Genomic DNA, 21900 nt, shown 5'->3' with positions numbered 1-21900 from the left:
AGACAGAAAAGAAGCAGTCATTTTACAGAAGGTAAAGAAAATAACAGTGACTCACATAAATCCCATTATATGCCAATGGCATGGGAATTCAAAGTAAGTTCCTTATGTCTGGCATGAGTCGTACAAAGCATTATGGGAAGGAGAAAGGGTTGAAGGAGAACAAGATCACATTGATACATCAAGCCCCATTTGTAGCTATGTTGTGGAAAACAGGCTAAAATTACAAGTAAAACACTTGGCATCATAGGAGATTACTAGTCTAATGGCCTTGGCGCCCTTACAAGCCTAGCCAAGAGTTTATCCCAAAAAAATAAATCTCAGTCAGCACCTGTCACCTCTGTCAGTGAGGAACAAAGGTGGAACCCCTGGGACAAATTTATGGTTTCCCATCCATCCCATCATCAAGGTTGCGTTTGAAGAGGGTCAGTGAGGTGCTCTGTTTGGCATGTATGGGAAGTCTATTCCAGAGACAGGGCAGCCTCCGGGAAACAAACCTGTCTCTCCAGCAGGTTTTGCTGATGTCGCATATTAGATTTATGCCTATCGAACGGATAATGCGTGAGGAGCTAAACTTAAGGATATGGAGCACCTCCAATAGGGCAGGGTCTGACATTGCCTTTTAGGCGAGACACAGATCACCTCTGAGCAATCTGTATGATATCAAGTAGAGTGATAGTGATTTAAGCCTGTCTGCATAGGATAGGTGTTGGAGGCCATGGATTCTCTTTGTGAGGTATGTCTGTGGCCTTTCCAGTTGGTGCAGGTGTGTGGAGAGGTACATACCAAACAGGGCATTATACTCAATTATAGGTCTAATAAGGAAGAAGTACAGAGAGGTAATGACCTCCTTTTTAATGGATGCAATCCCTTTACTTATGAGATGAACCAAGTAAAAGGCTTTTCTGACCATTGCTGCTACATGATGGTCGAATGTGAGATTGTTGTCAACCTGAGTACCCAGGTCTCTCACCACAGGTTGTCTGCTGAGGAGGTTGCCATTGATGTGGTAATCAGTAGGGGCCGTGTTTTTGCTGAATGGTATGATGATACATTTTTTTGCATTTAACTTAAGGCCATGACTTTGGCTCCAGTCATTTGTAGGTGTGAGACCCTCTTGCAGTAAGTTAACATCAATTAGGGAGTCAGTGATGGCACCCAACTTACATTTCTCTGCAAACGTGGTCAACCACAAACCCTTTGTCTTTGCCTGAACCTCTGAGAAGTATATGCCAAATAGTAGGAGTCACAGGACAGATCCCTGGAGAACACCACTAGTGACAAATCTCTACTGTATGAGGTGGCAGCGCCTGTTTTGACCTTGTGGGTACTATCTCTGAGCCAGTTGGCCACCCATCTGACTAGATAGGGATTGACACCAAGTTGTGTTAGCTTTTTGATGATGCCCGAGTTAGGGATTGTGTCAAAGGCCTTGGCCAGGTCAAGGTAAGCTGTATGTACTGACTTTCCCTCATTCAGGGCCTTGGTGACAGTCACAAAGAAGTCATCTAGGTTCAATAGGCAAGATCTGCCCCTGACAAATCCGAATTGGGTGGGGTCGACTGCTTGGAGATTGCCTATGTCCTTGTTTGAGATCCATAATAATATACTCCATGACTTAACAGAATAGACTTGTCAAGCTGATGGGGTGATAGTTACCTGGGTCAGTAATGCACCTTTGTGCAAAGTGATGACAATGGCAGTTTTCCACTCTGCTGGAATGAAGTCTGTAGCTATGTTGTGGTCGAATAGGGTGCTCCTGGTGCAGAATACAGCTACTGACGGGTCCCACGGAAGCTGTGTTCTTTGCCTTGGATAGGGCCTTTAACACTTGATCTACAGAGGTGTGAGGTGTTGAACGAGTATCCGGGATATCGACTGGGCCTTTAGAGGGGCGATAAGGGGGTGAAGTTCAGCCAGCAGGTTGGCTAAGTCCGCAGGATTAGTGTAAGTGGTACCATTAAGTACTAGTTCAGAACAAACTTGGCCTTTGCCAAGTAGGTTCCTAATGTAGCTGAAGAAGGACTTGTGGTTTCCCTTTGTTTTGGAGGCTAGTTTCAATTCATAATTGGCTTTGGAGATTTTCACTAGTGATTTAATTTGCTAGTTGAAGGAGAGGAGGGAGTTTTTCCAATTTGGAATTTGTTCCTTTTTACCCTTGGGCAACAGTTTCTTCCTTTTGTTGTAAAGCCTTATTGATAGAGGATGTTCAACAAACATATTTGTGTTTCCTTGAGGAGCAGATGTTTTGTTCTGTTGGGTATGGCTGAGTCCATGCAGTTGTACAGGTGCTTGTATGCTGCACTGGCGTACTGTTCAGCATAGTTGTCTGCATCATCTGAAGGGGGTGGTGGTGTGAAGCTGCTGATACCCTCCCTTAGGAGGTTGTAGTCCGCTTTTGAGAAGTTTTTTTAGCCTGGTTATGGCTGGGGAGGGGTTGGGTGGGATAGAAACTTTGAATGAGACAGACCGATGATCTGATCTCACCAGGGAAGAACATACTATGGGAGTGGTGCAGTGATCGTCCATGTTGGTGAGAACCAAGTCCATTATGTTATCTCCCCTTGTGGGGGATAAGACCAGCTGATCTAGTGCATTAGAAGTGATGAAGTCAAGGAATCTTTGCCTGAGTACATTAGTGCAGGAATAGTTCACCCAGTCTATGGTGGGGTAGTTGAAGTCACAAAGCATCAGGGTGTTATGGGGTACCTTGGTGGAGTCAAGTAGGTCCAGTTGGAGGTGTGGGGGTCCTGAGACATGGTGGGGGGGTCTATAGCTGGCTGTAACTTGGATGGGTGTTTTGCCAACTGTCAGTTGAACCTGGAGTAATTCCAGTGCATCATGTTGGTAAACCAGTCTGGAGGTGTAGAGTGATTTTGGGGTGTTAAAATAGGTCAGGAAACAAAGATGGAATGAAAAAAAAACAGTAGTTCTAGGGTAAAGTTTTCCTTTAAGGCTGTTAAGATTTCTGTCACCTAGTATTTTATTACATACACAGGGTGTTTGTCATTAGGCTGCCTTAAAAATCCATGGAAAATGGATCCACCTAAGGGCATCTGCAGTTATGGTGCATATTACTGGTAAAAAAAAACCTACCCATTAAGTAAGGTTTGCAGTAACATTTGCAGAATTATGAATACTGACCTCTCAGACCCTTCCTCACTTCACTTTCAGCTCAGTGTCTTACAGTGCTGGGTTATCTACTTGAATAAGCTACTACACACACACACGCGCACACACACACACACACACACACACACACACACACACACACACACACACACACACACACACACACACGCACACACACGCACGCACACACACACACACACACACACACACACACACACACACACACACACACACACACACACACACACTTTACAGGAGGAGTTAGGAATACCTTTCAGTCATACAACTGTTTTAATCTTTCCACAGTAGTTAACTGCTATCAGCAACCTCAGTCTTGTTCAATAAAATTACTAGCTGCTGTACCACTGTTAGAATTGTGCCATCTGAAATTTAAAAATTTCTCGTAGTTTTGTTGAGTAGTCTTTTACTATCTCCGAGTTGGGTTGCCACCTTTTCAAAAGCCCAAAATGGGACATTTATTTGTAGAAATGTGAGATTTTGCAGGACAAAATATATCCACAGCCTGTGCAAAGTAAAGAACTTTGCTTTTTGCCAAATAAAAGCTTGTTCTTGTAGCGTTTGAGTTGCTTATGTTATTTCATATAACATGTAGGTGTTACAGATAACAAAATAACTGTTTTATGCACCTATTAAAGAAAACCTAGGAAATATTTTTTTTGTCCTAAAATCTCAGGACATTTGCTATTTTTTTTTTTGTTTTGTTTTTTTTCCTCGCAGGACACAATTGTCCGAAGAGGGACTGTCCCTCTTAAGAAGGGACAGGTGGTAACCATATCTCTGAGATAAATGCCTGTAATCCTTGCACCAGCATATATATAGCAGTACCATTCTGTCAAGTAATGGCAAAAAGCAAGTTTTTAAGCGTCGAGTAAAACTTTCTTTCCTGAAAATAAGTTGAGTTTGAGGGTTAAGTGCACAGAAAGTTTAAGCCATTACTCAGCAAAATACAGGACAGCTTTTCAGCAGACAGATTGCATTAGGAAAACTCTGTTTTAGCTAACTATAGTTGCATATTAGAGTTGATGAAAACTTAAAGACTACTATTTATTTATTTATTTAAGTTTTACCAGGGAAGTCCACTGGGCCAAGAAGAGCCCGTTTTCATTGGAGGCCTGGGGAGAAAAGCTTCACAATAATTGCAAGTTACATTTCACATGTTACAAAACGACAGTTCATACAGCTAATTAAACATTTACAGATAAGCTCCATGATATTTGCAATTGGCTTGTCACAGTGTTACAAAAAATGAAATGACATAATTCGATACAGAAATTTCAACATTTACATAAAGTGAATATTTTTGTTATAAACTCAGTTGTAGGTTTAACATTTCAAAATATATAGCTACTAGCCATTATTAGGTTGGGAAAATATTATGCATTGAGATCGTAATAGTATATTTGAGATTGGAGAGTATAGTACAATAGATATTAGAGAGAAAATTAGTTTTTAGTAGGGGAGGGATTGTTTTGGGTGGGATGAAGTAATAGTAGAGGTAGTTGGATGAGTCAGTGCAAGGTGGAATGGGGGGGTTAAGTTGGAGGGTGGCAAGGCCATTCCCATTTGGAAGAAAGATGAGTAGCTGAGATTTGAAATTTCTATGGTTAGGTAGGTTGTGCAGGTGTTTGGGGAGAGAGAGTTCCACTGTTTAGCTAAGGAGTGGGACAGCTGTAGATGGCCAGGATGTTGTGCAGGTTTAGGTGCACTACTACTACATACAATTTCTATAAGATAACTGAAAACAAGACAGAAATGAAATCTGAAGAGTGGGTAGTCTTGAAGTTGCCACATCCAGGCACAGCTGAACAACACTGATTGAAATCCCAGAGTTCATTTATTACTGGAAGGATGTCTTGAGATGAGTCAGCCATGGGGATACCGAGTGCGTTTTTTCCAAATCATTTTCCCGTTTAAAGGTTCTGTAATATTTTACTTCAGCTGTTTTTCAAAATTTGAATCTTAACAAAAGAGTTTTAAAATAATCTGACTACATGAGATAATGCATTTGGGTACAGGAAGTGACATAATTAACCCTGCTATTTAGTATTCATGTTGGTTACTGGTTACAGTTCTTTTACATTTGCACTTTACAGTTTATTCCTACTGCACTGTGAACAATTGCATGTCCTGTATATTACTTTTTCACATTATTTGTATTTTGTCTATCTGCTGCATCAGCCCAGGCAGAAGAACTGGTTTTCCTTTAACAGTTTTCCACATTTTACCACTTTGGTACACTGTTGCTTTAAAAAAATGGAGGTATTCATGTAACCTGACATGCAGGTAGTGGATAGCTGGTAAAGGTTACTGGGTTTTAGAGTTCATTCAGTTTGTTTCCAGCTGAAAAATATATACTTAGTCATATCTTTGACATCACTATGCCCTGATCATTGGCCACATCCCAGAAATAACCTCCTGAGCCTGATTGCCCAAATTGCAGTCCCAGACCAAGGCCAGTGTTGTGAGAAAGCACAGAAATAGAGCCCTTTATGCTTAAGATGACCTGTTGGGAAGACCGGTTTAATCCTTTGTGAGGCCATTTCTCTTTCGCAGTTCTGTAAGATTTTGAATATGTAATATACCCCTCCCACACCTGGCTCATGTGTGCTTTACAGATCTTGGTATCAGGCTAGGAAATAAGGATGAGTGCTACTGCCTGCCCTTCCTTGAATTACTGCAAGCACTCCTTGGAAATGCAGTGCCTGCCATGTTCCTGTTTCTCAGCTACTATGGGACCATCTGTTAGGAGAAGCCCCCACAGCAGGACTTTCAAAAATCTTCTCCCCCAGGATGGGTGAATCAGTATTTAGCAGTTAACTTCCATTCCTCCTTGGCCAGCTGTTCCAGCCCCAAGTCCACTAATCAAACCTGGTTTAAATGGCTGCACTCAAAACATTACTTTGTACCATGGAGGTGGTCTTATGCCTTCTCTTTTGAATATGCTAACAACGGAACTCTTAAATTGCACCAAAAATCCTTTGCAGGTTTGGGATATAACCCCCAGTTTCTTATACTGGAGTTGGTTTGTTGTTAAGCAGCACCAGCAGTTGTTGGAATGTTGTGTCCAAAAAGGCAGATGTTGAGAAACCATGAAGGTCCATCTTGCTTTAAATTGTGAAGATTAATTTAGTTATGGATTTTTATATGTTTGTAGAAACTTGTTTGTTTATGTTCTAAAGATTTCATTTTAGGTATGTCAGAGACATTGAAAAAATTGTTGTGGCTTGTGAATTTTCCAGGTCTCTAACACTTGTGATGTTCATGCTTTATATTCACTTTCTTTTACAGATTATTTGCAATATTTTCTTGAAATTTTTCACCAGGTGTGCAAGCAGATGTATGTAATATATTGAAGTATATGGCTTAAGCTATTGTTGTTTGGTAAACAGTCTTACTTGGTTATATAGCTTGATGTGAGGAAAGAGTAATTATACAATAAAAGATTATTAGTATTCAAAAACAAGCACTCTAAATGGACAGCCCATCCAGCATGCTGTGGTTGTACAGTGACATATACCATTAGAAAAAAATCCTGCCTGTCAAATACCACTGAGAGGACAGACTTTTTATATTAGTATATGTCTGATAACAGCATTCTGTACTGAAGAAGCACCCAAATGAGAAAAAATCTTTTATGTTTTACAAAACTAAAGGAACAGAAACACACCTGATTTTCTTTATATTTTCTGATGTCTCTCATAAAAATTTCTTAAAAAAAAAAAAACGCAATGGAGAAGCTCCTTTTTCCATTGAGTATCTTGTCTTGTACTAGTGTATTGTACAAGTGTGGGGACACGATTTTCATGTGCAGTAAGTCAGCAAAGAGAAGACGACATTGAAGGAAACTAAAGCATCATTATACAAACACAGTATTTAAGAAAGGTAAGCAAATTTCTTAAGTAATGTTACATAATAACAGTAATCCCCACCTATGTGTGGGTACATCAGGATTTACCTACAGGTGGCTTTGCTTAATCACTCTGGCTTCACCCTTGTGTTCATACCATGCCAACCTTGGGTAAATCCTGATATACCCACTCACAGCCACAGATTATTGCTTAAATATATCTTAGGCAATTTAGTATTATGGATGAGGATAGTGGGCTACAAATTTATTTCAGATGGCCTTTCTTAAGTAATTTATCTTTGTATTTTCAGATCTTACCTACAAACAGCTAGGTGACTATTTTCAGGTTGGACAACCACCTTTTATTTACCCCTTGTATAGAAGAGTGAACGCTGAAATTGTTTTAACATATACTAGATGTTAGAATTTGTGCATGGAAGATTCAAGTACTTATTAGCTATCTTAAATTATGATTCAGTTAATGAAGTAGCCACAGGCTAATAACCTTGTTAAGGCTGCATTTGAGAAGGTTAGAATTTAAATTAATTTTGATGAATAAAGACATTAATTATTGGAACATGTTTAAATCATAAAGTGTGATTTAAGGTTGTATGTCTGCTTTTAATTATCACCTATCTGGCTGAATAGAATGGACAGATGAAAACTGGAGATACTTTCTAATTATGCAATATTCTTTTAAAGTTTTTTCATCATTTCTTATTCATTTCGGCTGAATATCCTCCTTAATGGAGAATATCCATTTAAAAGCATATTTGCATCTTAGTGTTCTCCCTCACCAAGGTTATTTAATTTATTGCTGAGGGCTAATGTTAGGATGTATGGCTTCTCAGATTAATTGTGCTTTCTTGTTAAATACTGTTATTCTTTTACCTTCCATAAACTGTGCATAATTGTCAACCTGAGTAGCAGCCAAGAGTTGTGTATGACTGACTTCATAGTTTGAAAGTCATCATGAGAAACTGAATTAGTGGAGAGTGCTAGCATTTTTATCAGTTGTATCAGTTCTGTTTTTTAAAGACAAATTCTGCTTTTCAAGTACATTTCTTTTTGTGTTGAAGTGGCTTTGAGAATGAAAAGCCAGTGTGATTTGAAATTCCAGCATACCATTTTAATGATCATCTGGGGATGGCCACGTTAAGATGATATGGTAATTCCACCACTTTGCAATATCTTGATTTACATAATTGGCCATTGTTAATGAGATAGTGTTCTCTAACTTCATGAGTTTCTTCGGGGGTGCAAACCCTGTGGCTGGATCTCGCTACATGTAAGGTAAGACTGTGGAAATCGAGCTTCCATCTGAAGAAGGATCTCTGTTATTTGAAGCTTATTAACAGAGCCACCTAGCTTATACTTTCTTGAACTGCTCTGCATTTTGAATCTTCAGTTGATGCGACAGTTGTAGCTTGCATTACTAATTTCAGCAGTGTGTTAGTTGATGTTTCCCCCACAGAACTAGATAGAAAGGTTAGAGATTTGCTTTGTTTAGAGTTGTAATAAGTTATGTTTATTTTCATCTTGCAAAGCAAAATTCATATTACATTATAACAAAACACGTGTTTAGTTCAGTTTAACAATTTACTTGAAGATAACCTTCAAAGCATAAACCAAGATTGGTACACCTGTTTTTGTGATCAATACATTGTGTACTCCCACTTGGCTGTAAGCCATTAAATGACTTGTGACCTTTTAGGCTCATTCATTCCTCCTTCCTCTGGGTTGAGAGCTGACTGATGGTGACTGTCATTGTGTACACCACTGGGGGCTTTGTGATTGGGTCTACCTTCCTGCCTTTTGGTAACTTGATGTGTGCATTTGCTAATGTGATAGTCCTATAGTGACCACCTTCTAGCAGCAAGATGTGCATGCTTCAGCACATGCATTCCCCAGGAAGCTGTGCCTCCTCACAGGACTACTGCAAGTGCATCTTGGCAGTAGAACAGCACAGGTCCCCAATCTATCTGCCACATGTCATTCTAACATCATCAACAGGGTCCAATATTACATCAGATTTCTTCCCCCTCCAAACCTGTCCTTTCCAGTGCCCATGGCAGTCATATAACTCAAGTCAGTTAATACATCATGCCATTTAATTGCATTTTAGAGTGTCTTCTTAAGATGTGTCTGATTTGAATAACTGTCTTTCTTGTAATCACTTCACTTTGTAACAGATGGTGCAGCGTAATTCTTAGTTCAACTTTAAACCCGAGTTCACATTACCACCCCATTTCACAATATTACTATATGAAGCACATATATTAAAATGATTTTATGCTAGCTGTTTTTCGGAGAAACTAGCTTTACATTGTTTAAGTGTTGCACTATAATTGCAAGCATTTATGTGGAGCAAGAGTATTTTCATTGATACGCGAGGTGCATCAGTAAAGCTGCACATACAGTTTCCATACCATCTGTGCCCAGGTGAAAGACAAAACAGGGCCTGATTTGTTAACCACAGTTAAATTCCTTGTTGTGATCTCATCTGATTTACCTAGCCAGTCTTCAGTGTAGACATCTTAGAATTAAAAAAAGTGAAAATTAAGCACCTTATGTCTTATCCCTAAATGGCAAGAGTGTTGCTCAAATGCAATTTTGTTGTCTAAAAATGCAAATTACATGCTGTCTGTGAAGGATGCTAGGTGCGATCCCAGCAGTTTAAATAATCCTAGTAATTATCAAGCAAGTATCTATTATAGTCTACCAACTCTTTCCCCCTACAGTAAAATTCTACATATTTAAAACTGTTACTATGAGGAGATTTAAATAGGCACGCCAGAAGGGGAAATCTCCCAAGTAAAAAATCATAAATAATTAGTTGTGCCCCACTCTCAGAATAGATTAGTCGAACACACAATACAGGAGTAGGTACAACATATACCAAACTAGTGCCCTTGTGACTATTTCAGACTTTGGCCAGAGTTTAACACCATCTAAAAGCTTACCATTTTGATATATCTTCAGGTACCCTTCTGAAACACCCAATAATCCTAACCACCAGAACGTGGGTCATACACAGTTCTTACCAGGACAAGGAACTTACCACCTTTATAGGAATTAATCTTTCAGTTCAGCAAACCCAAGGGATAAATTATTCGCTAGTAATGGCAGATTCTTGGCTAATGCATTATAAAAACCGAGTTAGTCAGTAGCTTGGCTCTCCAACACAGTGGGATGGAGCTGTGACTGAAGCCCAAGGGACTTGCAGTTGATTTACAGCTTCTGCACTGGAGGACTTGGGGAAGGATAGGAGTGAAGGAACATCGCCTGCTCATTTTTGGGGTGGGGGTTGTGCACTCGTGAGTGCACTGAGAAGGTGTATTCTCCCTGCTGGAGACAAGGGAGGCTACCTCCCAAGCTTTGGGGTTAGAGTCTGTTTGCTAGACGGAAACTTCATTTGCAACTGAGAGAATTGTCCATCATGGTCAGTTCATTGCACATACTTTTCCCTTATGTGTAGCCAAGTGTGCATAGGGACATGATGGCAAAACCAAAAAAGTGGTCTTTCCCCACTGAACTTATTCCATTGATGAGGAATTAATGTGCTGATTGACCAGGAGGAGGCTGATGACTGACAGCAGGGGCAAAGTACGCAAGAAAAAATGGATTTCTAGTAGGAAGGATGTTAAACTAAAATAAATTATGCTTTCCTTAGTAGCAGTAGTATTGAGAGTTAACATGCTACTTTGTTGAAAATAATGCCACTTATTTCTAACTGCTGGCCTTGTTATGCGTAGACTTAACTAGAGCTGTATGTTAAGTTATTGTCATAGTGTTGAATTGGTGTGAGATAAAGTAATGCATTTGAGTTTCGCTTTCTTGCTCATGCTGTTTGTCAGATATTGGGAGGAGATTTTGTACTAAGCAATTAATAATGCCCAGTTAGGGTGGGCTTTATCAGGAAATTAACACACACCCAGAGGTTTTGAAGTCCTTACCACCCCTGGAAGAGTGTTAATTCCTTGATAACACCCACAGTGGAGGGCATTTATAGAATGGGTTATCTATTAAATTGTTTTGTATTTGTTTTGTTTTTATTACTGTGTACTTGCTTATGTTATTTATTGATGCTGAACAGTTCCTCCACCTAAAGTTTCAAACTTGCTTTAGAATATGTAGTTGTTGCTGGAGGAAGTATTTTACGTCCAAAATAGAAGTTATTTAAGTAATTATTATCTATATGCATATGCACGCTCATACTCTGCACAGACAGGCACATATACAGATATACATAGAAATGTACACAACCAGCGGTTATAGTCACTTAGCTGAGTGATGCACCTCACGTCTCATTAGAAAATGAATGAAAAAAATATAATGCAAAACATTGCAATCCCCCCATGCATCTTAACTGTACCTGCTTTTGCAGGCACGGTTCTGCTCTGTCCCCATAGTATGTGGTAGTAAGTCACTTTTGAAGATAATATTTTTTCCAAGGTGCTTCTTCCCTTTCTGCCTGAAAACCTTCAGGCCTTCTCTATCACACTAAGCCCCATTCATTCTGTAGAGAGGGGGTGTCCTTAATCCACTAGAAAGACAGCCATCAAGAGAGACAGTTATCTGTGAGTTTATGCTCTCAGTGGCATCCTGGCAAGGACAGTGTTTATATAAGCTTCTAACCTTTGCCCTGGGTAGAAGAATGAGTTTACCTGTATCACCACGGCTACCACCATGTGTTGGCTGAGTGAGCCAGAAGCCCACCCCAGGATGCCCACTTCACTGTCAACCTGCCTTTGAGGGACTGTAATTTGCTAATCCTACTTTGCCCTCCCTCCCATTATGGACATGCAGAAGATACTAATCAAACTACATCCTGGCTTTTTCCTCCTATGCCACCAGTGTTGGTGAACTTTTCAACAGCACATTAAAATGTTTAGCATAAACTGCATCTAAAATCCATAAAGAAGGACTAAATTATGAATGCAGAAAGAAACGTATCAACTAAAACGTGTTTATATATATGTTTGTTTGTTTCTTTCGGCTTTTCCCGGTTAGGGGTCACCACAGCGGAACTCCGGTCCGCTAATGATTGGCAGTTGATTTTTACTTACCGGCTTGCCAGGCCTGACGCACAACCTTCAATGAAGGTACGCCCATTCACGCATGTCTCCACGCAGAAGATGCTCTAGCTGAGAATTGAACTGGACAGCATCTTACTGTGAGGCGACAACGCTACCGCAGCACCACCACTGCGGGTTTAAAACGTGTTATATATATATATATATATATATATATATATATATATATATATATATATATCTCCATCAGTACTGCCCTGTAGCTCTTCGGAGCATATATAGGGCTTCTGCATGGAAATTTAGCAAACACTCTGCTAAAATGTATTTAATACATGTAAATAACAATATCCAACATGTCTGGCAACACCGGAGAAAAATGAACTGACAACAGACGTGGAGTATGTTGTTGCACTGAGAAAATGGTAACAGTTCCTGGGCTTTGTATATAGTGATTTTTAAACTGGTTCATAAAAGTGTTGCGTATAATGTTGGGGATTTCTGCTATGATGCCTGGAAGCTAAGAAGTTTTTTTTTCTTAGCTTGTTCTCTTAAGACTGCAAAAACAAAACAGTTAACAAGTTAGAGTAGTGAAATGGGCACATTTGCATAAGTAAGAGAAGCAAGAACAATGCTATATGCCTTGCAAAGGGGAAAAAAGTCCAAAAAAGTTAGGGAAGTTCATGTAATAGCTACTCCGTAGAGCCATGTGACATTATAATAAGAATATTCAGCAATGGAAAAACTACAAACTAGTTATGGAAGCAGGAGCTGTGGAAGATAAAGTAGGTACAATTGTGAAATGGTGATATTTAAGTATAACAGTGGAAGGTGTAAGCCATGGTGGTGCAGCGGTAGCGTTGTTGCCTCACAGCAAGAGGTTCTCCAGTTTGATTCTCGGTTGGAGCACCTTCATTGTGGAGTCTGCATGTCCTCCCTGCAGTCGAGTGGCTTTTGAAAGACATGCGTAGAATGGGTGTGCCTTCATTGAAGGTTGGGCGATGAGCTGACACCCATAAAAAATCTACTGCCAGTCATTAGCGGACCGGAGTTCCACTGTGGCGACCCCTAACCGGGAAAAGCCAAAAGAAAAACAAGTGGAAGATTTTGTTTTGCTAGGTTTTTCTTTTTGTGTTTTTTAACCAGTTGTTATCTGTGTGACCTTTTTTACTCTTTGTTTTAGTTTAAATCAAACAGCAAAAAAAAAATGAAGAAATTGAGAACATGCTTCTAGGCAATTTGCAATGCAGCCATTAGCACTAAATATAAATAGCACTAAGAAATATTGCAACTGCAATAATGAAGCAAGAAAATTTCCAGGAGAAATTGATACAAATGGAGGACAGACACAGAAGATGCAATTTGAGGTTTATAGGCATTCTGTTTGTTTATTTAACATTTGTTTACCGGGAAAGTCCGACTTGTAACAAAGCCAATTTTCAGAGGAGGTCCGGGGAGAAAAGCACCAGATATATGTCTTTGTGACATAAGAGGAAAGTGGAGCACCTGGAGGAAACCCATACGAATGCAGGGATGACATGCAGACTCTGCACAGAAGGCACTCCAGCTGAGAATCGAACCAGAGAACCTCTTGCTGTGAGGTGACAACACTACCGCTGCACAACTGTGCCATTTCTGAAGAAAAAAGAGAAAAATTGCTTGTTTTTTGTGATACAGTTCCTCAAAGATGGATTGATCTTTTCTAGCGAGAGGTTTTGCCTGGAAAGGGGCACTTTGTGTCTCTTTCCCGAGGAATGTACAATAAAGAATTCATCCTAGATGCATTCTTTTAACACTTCAAACGTGATAGTTGAATGTAAAAATACTGGGTAAATTATGTCAAGTGAAAAAGCTTTGGGGGTAATTCATGTCTTTGTAAGGACAAAATTACCAATGTGAAAAATTCTTCTAAACAAAATTTAAAGGTCACGCTGCTAAACGCTAGGTGTCTTAACATGAAACTGCACTCTTTACAAGCATTCCTCACACTGGAAGATGCTGACATTTGTGCAGTCACTGAAACCTGGCTCAAAGCTGTGGAGAGCACTCCAGCCTTATCAGGTTACTCATCCTACCATACTTTCATACTCCAAACGAAGGGCTACAAAGCCAGAGGAGGTGGAGTTTCAGTATTTATCAAACACACACCTCCAGGCTGGTCAAACAGTGTGACGCACAGGAGGCACTCCGGGTGCAGTTAACTGTTGACAAAACACCTATTCAAATCATAGCTAGCTGCAGATCCCCAACCATAGGTTCATAGGTTCATACTAGGCTATCTGCCCGAGGGCATTTACAAGCCTAGCCCATCGTTTTGTGGCCATTAACCCTTTAGTATGGGGAACTATACCCATTATTTTGCTGTGCCTCCAGTGACACTGAGGTAATCCCTGGGGTATATCTGCGATCTCCCATCCATTGGTCAAGATTTCTCTTGAACAAGGCCAGTGCTCTGCCTCACATGTACGATTTTGTTCCACAGCATAGGAGTCTTTGGGTGATGAATCTATCCCTCCAACACGTCCTATTAATAGCCGTGTCCAGGTTTAAGTCTCCGCCCTTGTGGCTCTGATGGATCTAGATTTTTGAGGTGAAGCATATTCATCAAATCTGGGTTTGACATGGCCTTGTATGTTAGGCAAAGGTCACCTCTGAGTGAATAGAGCTGGAGTTCTTTCAGTCGGGCAGCATAGGACAGATTTTTGAGACCCTTTATCCTTTTGGTGAGGAACTTTTGTGGCCTCTCCAGCTGCTGCAAGTGTCGGGTCAGATACATTCGAATGGGGCATTGTACTCAATCATTGGTCTGATGAGTGATGAGTAAAGGGAGACTATGACCTCCCTTGATCTAGATGAGAATCCCTTCATGATAAGGTGGGCAATGTAGAAGGTCTTCCTAACTACTTTAGCTGCATGGGTGTCGAATGACAGACTACTATCAACCTGGGTCCCCAGGTCCCTGATAACTTCTTCTGTGCTCAGTGGATTGCCACCTATTTGATAGCTAGGGGTAACCTTGTTTTTCCCGAAGGGTATGACTATGCATTTTTTGGCATTCAACTTTAGGCCATGGCTCTGGCACCAGTTATCCGTTTCTGTGAGACCCTTCTGAAGGATATCTGTGTCAGATGTGTTTTCGTTTGCAGTCATCTGCAAACTTTGTCAGCCATAACCCTCCTGTGTTTGCTTGTACTTCAGAAAAGTAGATGCCAAACAAGAGTGGGCCCAGGACTGAGCCCTGTGGGACACCACTTGTGACAGGCTTTGAGTCTGACATGGCGCCAGCAACTCTGACCCTGTGGGTTCTGTCACTCAGCCAGTTTGCAACCCATCTTGTGATGTATGGGTTGACATTTAAGCTGATGAGTTTTTCAATGATACCCCTTAGCCAGATCGAGGTAGGCTGTATGGACTGCCTTTCCCTCATCAATGGCTTTGGTGACTGTTTCAAAAGTCAACCAAGTTTAAAAGGCATGATCTGCCTTTGACAAAGCCAAACTGGGTTGGATCCAAAGTCTGCAAATTCCCTATGTCTTTATTTATGAGGTCCATTATGATCCTCTCCATGGCTTTGCAGATAAGGCTTGTCAAGCTAATGGGCGGTAATTTGGTGGAGGCATTGTGAAGTGGTACCACAGTTGCAGTATCCAGAGGTAAGACTTTGATTAAACAGTTGTCCTAGCTGTGGGTTTAATTCCTCATTGAGTTCATGGAGCACACAGCCGGGGACACCATCAGGTCCCATGGATGCTGTGTTTTTTGCTTTGGAGAGAGCAGTTCTCACTTGGGCTGGAGATGTTTGGGGGCTGCAATCGTTTGGTATAGATATCTCTCCTTTGAGAAGTTTGCACTGAACCTGTCAGCCAGTATGTTGGCAATGTCTGTAGGATCAGTAATCTTCACATCATTTTGAACTAGCTCTGAGCATATCTGGGAGTTTCCTCCCAGGTTTCTAACATAGCTAAAGAAGGCCTTATGATTGTCTTTTGAGTCTTTAGCTATTTTTCTCTCGAAATTTGCTTTGGATGATTTTATGAGAGCTCTTAGTTTTTTACTTATAGTGATCAAGGGTGTCTTACCTTTTAAGGATTTTGCTCTATCTTGTAGTAGCTTCCTCCTTTTGTTGTAGAGTTTGTTTATGGCTGGGGTCCACCAGTTGGTACAAAGAGTCTTTGTTTTGCTTGGGATTGCCTTATCCATGCAGTCCTGCAGGTGCTGGTAGAAGGCATTTGTAAGTGATTCAGTACTGTTTTCCGCTGGCTGAAGTTCTTTACTGTGGTCTTTTTATTTCAGGTGACCTCCAGCGAGATTAGTTTGTGGTCTGATCTCACCAGTGAGGGTACAGTGTTGAACATTGTGCTCCCATGTTCGTGATGATGAGATCAAGTATGTTATCTCCTCTTGTGGGGATGGTGACTAGTTGTTCCATGGCATTTGAGTTTATGAATTCCAGGAACTTTTGGGCTAGGGTGTTTGGGCTTGAGTAGTGTTCCCAGTCTATATTAAGTCACCTAGTATGATGGTGTTTGGTGATACATTTATCTCTAGTGTTTTCAGGAAGGCCATGTGAGGTTCCTGAGTTTGTGAGGGTGGCCTGTAACATGCTACAATTTGCAGAGCAATCTTGCCTATGGTTAATTGCACCTGGATGGTCTCCGATGCATGTCTTGAGGTGTGGGTGTCCTTGATGAATCCCCTCCTTTCTTGGTATTGTCCGGATTTTGGGGTGCTCTCAGGAGCCTTGAACCAGGTTTCTGTCACAGCACAGACATCGATGTTCTCTATACTGAGAAGGGCCTATTTTGAGATTTAGACTTCTGGCATTGAGCAGCATTACCCTTAGTTTTTTTCCTTTTTTGTGTTCTAGGATGCCCACTCCACCTGTCTGGACTTACTTGACTCCCATCAAGATTCGGCCCCTCTACCCTGATCCTGGCTGACTTTAACTACCCAACCATAAAGTGGAAGACCTATTCTAACCCAAACACAATTGCCCAGACATTCCTTGACTTCATCAATGCCAGAGCATTGAATCAGTTGGTTGACACCCCCACAAGAGGTGAAATATTTTGGACCTGGTTCCAACCAACATGAGTAGCCACTGTAGCATCCCTACAGTGTGTCATCCTCCTCAGTAAGATACGATCTTAAAGTGATCACTTTTGAAGTCACCATCTCCCCTGCCCCCCCCACCCGCCAGAATCAAATAAATAAACTTTTCTAAATCTGACTGCATTCTCCTGGGAGCATGGGAGCAGGTATAAGCAGCTTCACAGCCATTATTCCTTCAGTTGGAACTAGCCCTAATGTTCAAGTCTACACCAGAAAATTATATAAGATCCAAGAAGGAGCAGGTGCGAAGCTGGAAGCAATCTCGCCTTTGTCTGAAAAAGTAAATAAGGTCACTTGTGAAATCTTCTAAGGCTAACTTTGAGTCCAAATTGACCACATCCACTAAGGACAGTCACAATACTTCATCACATACGTCCGCAATTTCAAAGGTGATGCCCAAATCTGCTCTGAACTGGTGGTCAAGAACACCACATACACAAATGCTGTAGATATAGCCAACCTGCTGGCAGACATGTTCAGTGAAAACTTCCTCCCTCTGTCCCAGCACCTGCCCCCTCCTCTCATCACCAGGGAACAGGTCTTTAATACCCTCTCAAAGGCAAAAAACATGGTCTCCATGGGACCACCTGACAACATCCCTGGCTGCATCCCACATGAACTCAGGCAAGAGCTCTCAGCACCATTAGGCACCCTATTCAACCAAAGCCTGAGCACTGGCACAGTCATCCCTCTACTTGAAGGTCGAGCATCCACTGACCTAGGCAATTGTAGGCCCATCAGCCTAACTAGCCTGATCTGCAAGGCCATAGAATGCATTATCGTGGACCTTATAAATAAGGGCTTGCCATCATCCTAACGTTTGACCCCACACAGTTTGGTTTTTGTCAAAGGGAGATCATACCTATTAAACTTGGTCAACTTCTTTAAAACAGTCACCAAAGCCATGGACGAGGGGAAGACTGCGCACACCACCTACCTTGACCTAGCCTAAGCCTTCGACAGTATTCCCCAAGCAGGGATAATGTATAAACTCTCCCAGTTAGGCATCAGCCCTTGTGTTATCAGATGGGTAGCTAACTGGCTCACTGATAGAACCCACTCAGTCAAAATAGGGGAAGCCACCTCTAGTAGTAGACCCGTAACAACTGGTGTACCCCAAGGACCGTTATTGGGGCCTTTGTTTGTGATGAACTTTTTTGAGGTAAAAGCCAAATCTAGTGGTGTGTGGCTGACGAAGTTTGCAGATGACTGCAAGCCGGGTGTTGTCTTAAATTCCGTTAGTGATGTGAACATCCACCAAGAGAGCCTTAGCCATACTAATGACTGGTGCCAGAAGCATGGCCTCAAACTGAATGCCAAGAAATGCGTCATGGAGTCTCCACTAATTATCACATTAATAACAGTGTACTAAGCATGCAGTCAGTCGCGAGGGACTTGGGCACCCAGGTTGATAGCAACCTGACATTTGACCACCACATTGCCTTCATTGTATGGAAGGCTTTCCGTATTGCCTACTTCATAAGTAAGGGTATTTCATCCAGGAACGAGAGGCCATGACATCCCTGTACTCCTCCCTTATCAGACCCATTATCGAGTACAATGCCCCCTTCAACATGTACCTTGACAAGCACATGCAGCAGGTGGAGAGACCACAGAGGTTCCTGACTAGGAATATCCAGGGTCTCAACCATCTGTCCTATACATATAGGCTAAAAGCTCTGTTCCTCTACTCATTGTCATACAGAAGGTTTGGATGTGACCTGTGTCTGACATACAAGGCCATTTCGGACCCAGCTTTGATGGAGTTGCTGCATATCTATAAGTCAAACTCCACTCACACAACGCACATGCGAGGCCTCAGCCTGGTCTGTGACATTAATAGAACTTGTTGGCGGAATAGATTTGTGTCCCAAAGACTCCCTCATCTGTGGAATAGACTTTCTCTCCATGTCAAGCAGAGTTCCTCACTAACTCTTTTTAAGAGTAACCTGGATGACTTTATGGGAAACAGAAAATACACCCCTGGGATCTCACCTGTGTCCCTGCTGACTTTTTTAGAACATGGGTGAAATTCTTGGCTAGGTTTATAAGGGCCTCTGGGCCAATAGCCTAGTATCGTCCTGAGAACCTATGAATAATTTCCCAGCTGCATGAAGAAATAAGTTCATTTCCAGCTGTAATACTTTCCATTGAAAAGGAACTACACCACTTTCCAAGAAAAAAAAAATACTGTGGAGGATTAAAAGCATATACAGAAGAAGAAATGATGTTGAAGGAGGTGAGGGAAGTACCAAGACAGTTAAGCTTTGTGAGCTAATTGCTCAAGAGAAGCCAAGACGAGAAACACTAAGCAGTCAGCCAGAAGCTACACTAATGGCATGAGTTGAGAGACTGCCACTTAAGTCTTTCCTATATTTAAAAGAAATATGGAACAGAAACAGAAATATGCATTGCAGCAGACAGAAAATTTAAAGAAATGAGTGAAGACTAAAAGTTTCCATTACTGCAGGAAAACAAGATTAAATGAGGAAGGATCTTAACAGTAAAAATGTGTTAGTAAGATTGTGATTGTATTAAGTGGACTGTAATGTAAAGTAATGTTTGTGTTTATTTAGTGTACCATGTATTAGCACTTAAAATTTAGTTTTGATTTAGTAGCGGAAAGTAACAAGCCGTAAATCATTAAATGGCAGTTCATTATTTAAAAAAGAAACATGGAAAGGTGCCTTGATCCATGGCACTAAGAGTTGGTGCCCTTACTGTGACCCACGTGACTGGGATTTGATTAGTAACCGTGGCACTGGAGGAGCCAGGGAGGGAAGGAGGGAGGAATGTAAAGGGGCATGGCCTGTTCACTTCTGTTGCTGGGGGAAAAGTACCAAGCACACAAGGAACATGCAAGTGTAAATTCTCAGGTGGAGGCCTGGAAAAACACTTCCTGTTTTTTTAGGGAAGGAGAGGCAGAGCTTCTTGCTGGCAATGTCCCTTGTGGAATTGAGGGATGACCACGACAGACAGTCCATTGCAGATCTCCCTTTGGCTGTGCAAGCCAGGTACCTGTGGAGGGCTGTAGGATATGGTTGTCTAAATGTCTGGCCCTCCCTGTTGACCCTTGTCCTGGTGATGGAGAATGAATGGACCAGTTAGCTTGGAGTGGGCTGATAGTAGACAGGCAGAGGGGACAAAGGGCATTTGAAAAAAAAGGAGAGCAACTGGCAGCAGTTGTAATGTTAGATGATGATGGAGGGGTGTCTGACAAGAAAAGAATAAATGAATTGGCTGAAAGCCAGGAATCTCTTCAAGTATCATTACACTTGAAGGCAGGCCATTTTAATGGGTATAATTTTATGCCTAGAGAGCTGCACATGTCACTGAGTTAACATCAACCTAAAGTAAAGTAAATTGGTGAGGCAGAATTGAGTATAGAAGATCACCAGCTACCTACAAAAAGAAACATAAAGCATGTTATAAAGATGACCAGCTGCCACACTCCATGTTTCCTTTCTTGCTTGGGGCATAATAGGGGAACAGTGGCTAGCTGATGGGGCACATGTAAGACTTGTGAAGATTGGCAACAATTCACTTACAATCCATTGTTAAACATCAGTGATGATTTCCCTATATTTCTGTATAGAAAAGAAAATAAGTACATTTAGACTGTGGCATTTAAGATATTTTGCATATCCTGGCATTATGGACAGCACTGAGAAAAACTAAATGTGTTGTGCTTAAAGATTATGGTTTGGATGAATTGTTAGAATGTTCCAGTGTAACAAAGCAAACTTGTAGCTAGCAATACAACAAAGTGGGAGAATGACACAAAAACATTTGTGCCTCAGTAAAAAGAATCTCAACACAAATTCAAGAATTGGAAGTTGTACCTGTTTTGTACTGATCAGAGATTTGGATTTAATTTAAAACTTGCTTCAAATTTTACAGTAAAAACACACGAGAGCCATTTGCTAAGCAAAAGAGAATATTTTTATCATTGGAAACTGGCTTAGCATAAACAATAGTAAACTTTTTATTTTAAAATGCAGATTTTTTGAAAATGTATTTGATAATCTAGTAAACTGCATTAGATGTGCTGGGATTCATAGTCTGATATCATATATATTGAAGCACTAATTAGCGGCTGTCTGAAGAGCATAGGTATTCAAACAAGGAATGTGTAATGCATTTGCTAACAGCTTCTGAGTACTTACTGGGTGTAACCTAGTCAAGTGACTTGGTTGGGCTGATACTACACAAACAAAGACTGAGCGCTGAGGAAACAGTGTTGATGCCTAACTGCATTTTACATGCATGTGCCTGCAAAAATAAGCTAAGTGAAAAATGCTTTTATAGTTTCTAGTTTAGCATTAAACTCATACACTTTGTGCTGTATATTTTATTCACAGCCAAATAAACACACTGTCCACAAAATTAGGAGCCCATGGATTATACCTAAAGAACATGACAGTTAAGATGAAGCTCCTTTTTACTACAATCATTTCCTTCTTTTAACAGCATAACTACTCTGGGATGCAGGGCACACCCACGCACATACATACAGATGTGACCATCACTTAAAGCCCCTTGTATGGCTGTGTACGTTCAAATGTTTTCTTGCAATAAAATTAACAAATACCTCTCTGTCTGTTATTTATATCACTGCTGGGAGAATCATACAGTGCTTTCCACTCGACCTCCATGCCCTTCCCACTTATTAGCTCCGGAATCAGAGACAAAGACCCAAAAAACAGGAACATATTTTAAATCTCTCTTGTATAATTAGAAAGGTGCATTTGTGAGCAT

General features: G+C 41.0%; 1 protein-coding gene across 1 annotated transcript in view; it reads left to right on the top strand.

The window, feature by feature from the left end:
• Nucleotides 1-19485, top strand: part of MACROD2 (mono-ADP ribosylhydrolase 2) — a 566743-nt gene extending 547258 nt beyond the window's left edge. Inside the window, exon 4 of the mRNA XM_044060148.1 lies at nucleotides 19301-19485. Within this exon, the coding sequence (XP_043916083.1) occupies nucleotides 19301-19485 (185 nt within the window). The remainder of the gene's footprint in view (nucleotides 1-19300) is intronic.
• Nucleotides 19486-21900: the final 2415 nt, after the last annotated feature.

The sequence above is a fragment of the Protopterus annectens genome, chromosome 1.part2, assembly GCF_019279795.1.
Source record: "Protopterus annectens isolate FY-2018-M chromosome 1.part2, PAN1.0, whole genome shotgun sequence".
Classification (NCBI taxonomy): Eukaryota; Metazoa; Chordata; order Ceratodontiformes; family Protopteridae; genus Protopterus; species Protopterus annectens.
This window is presented reverse-complemented; position numbering and strand designations above follow the sequence as displayed.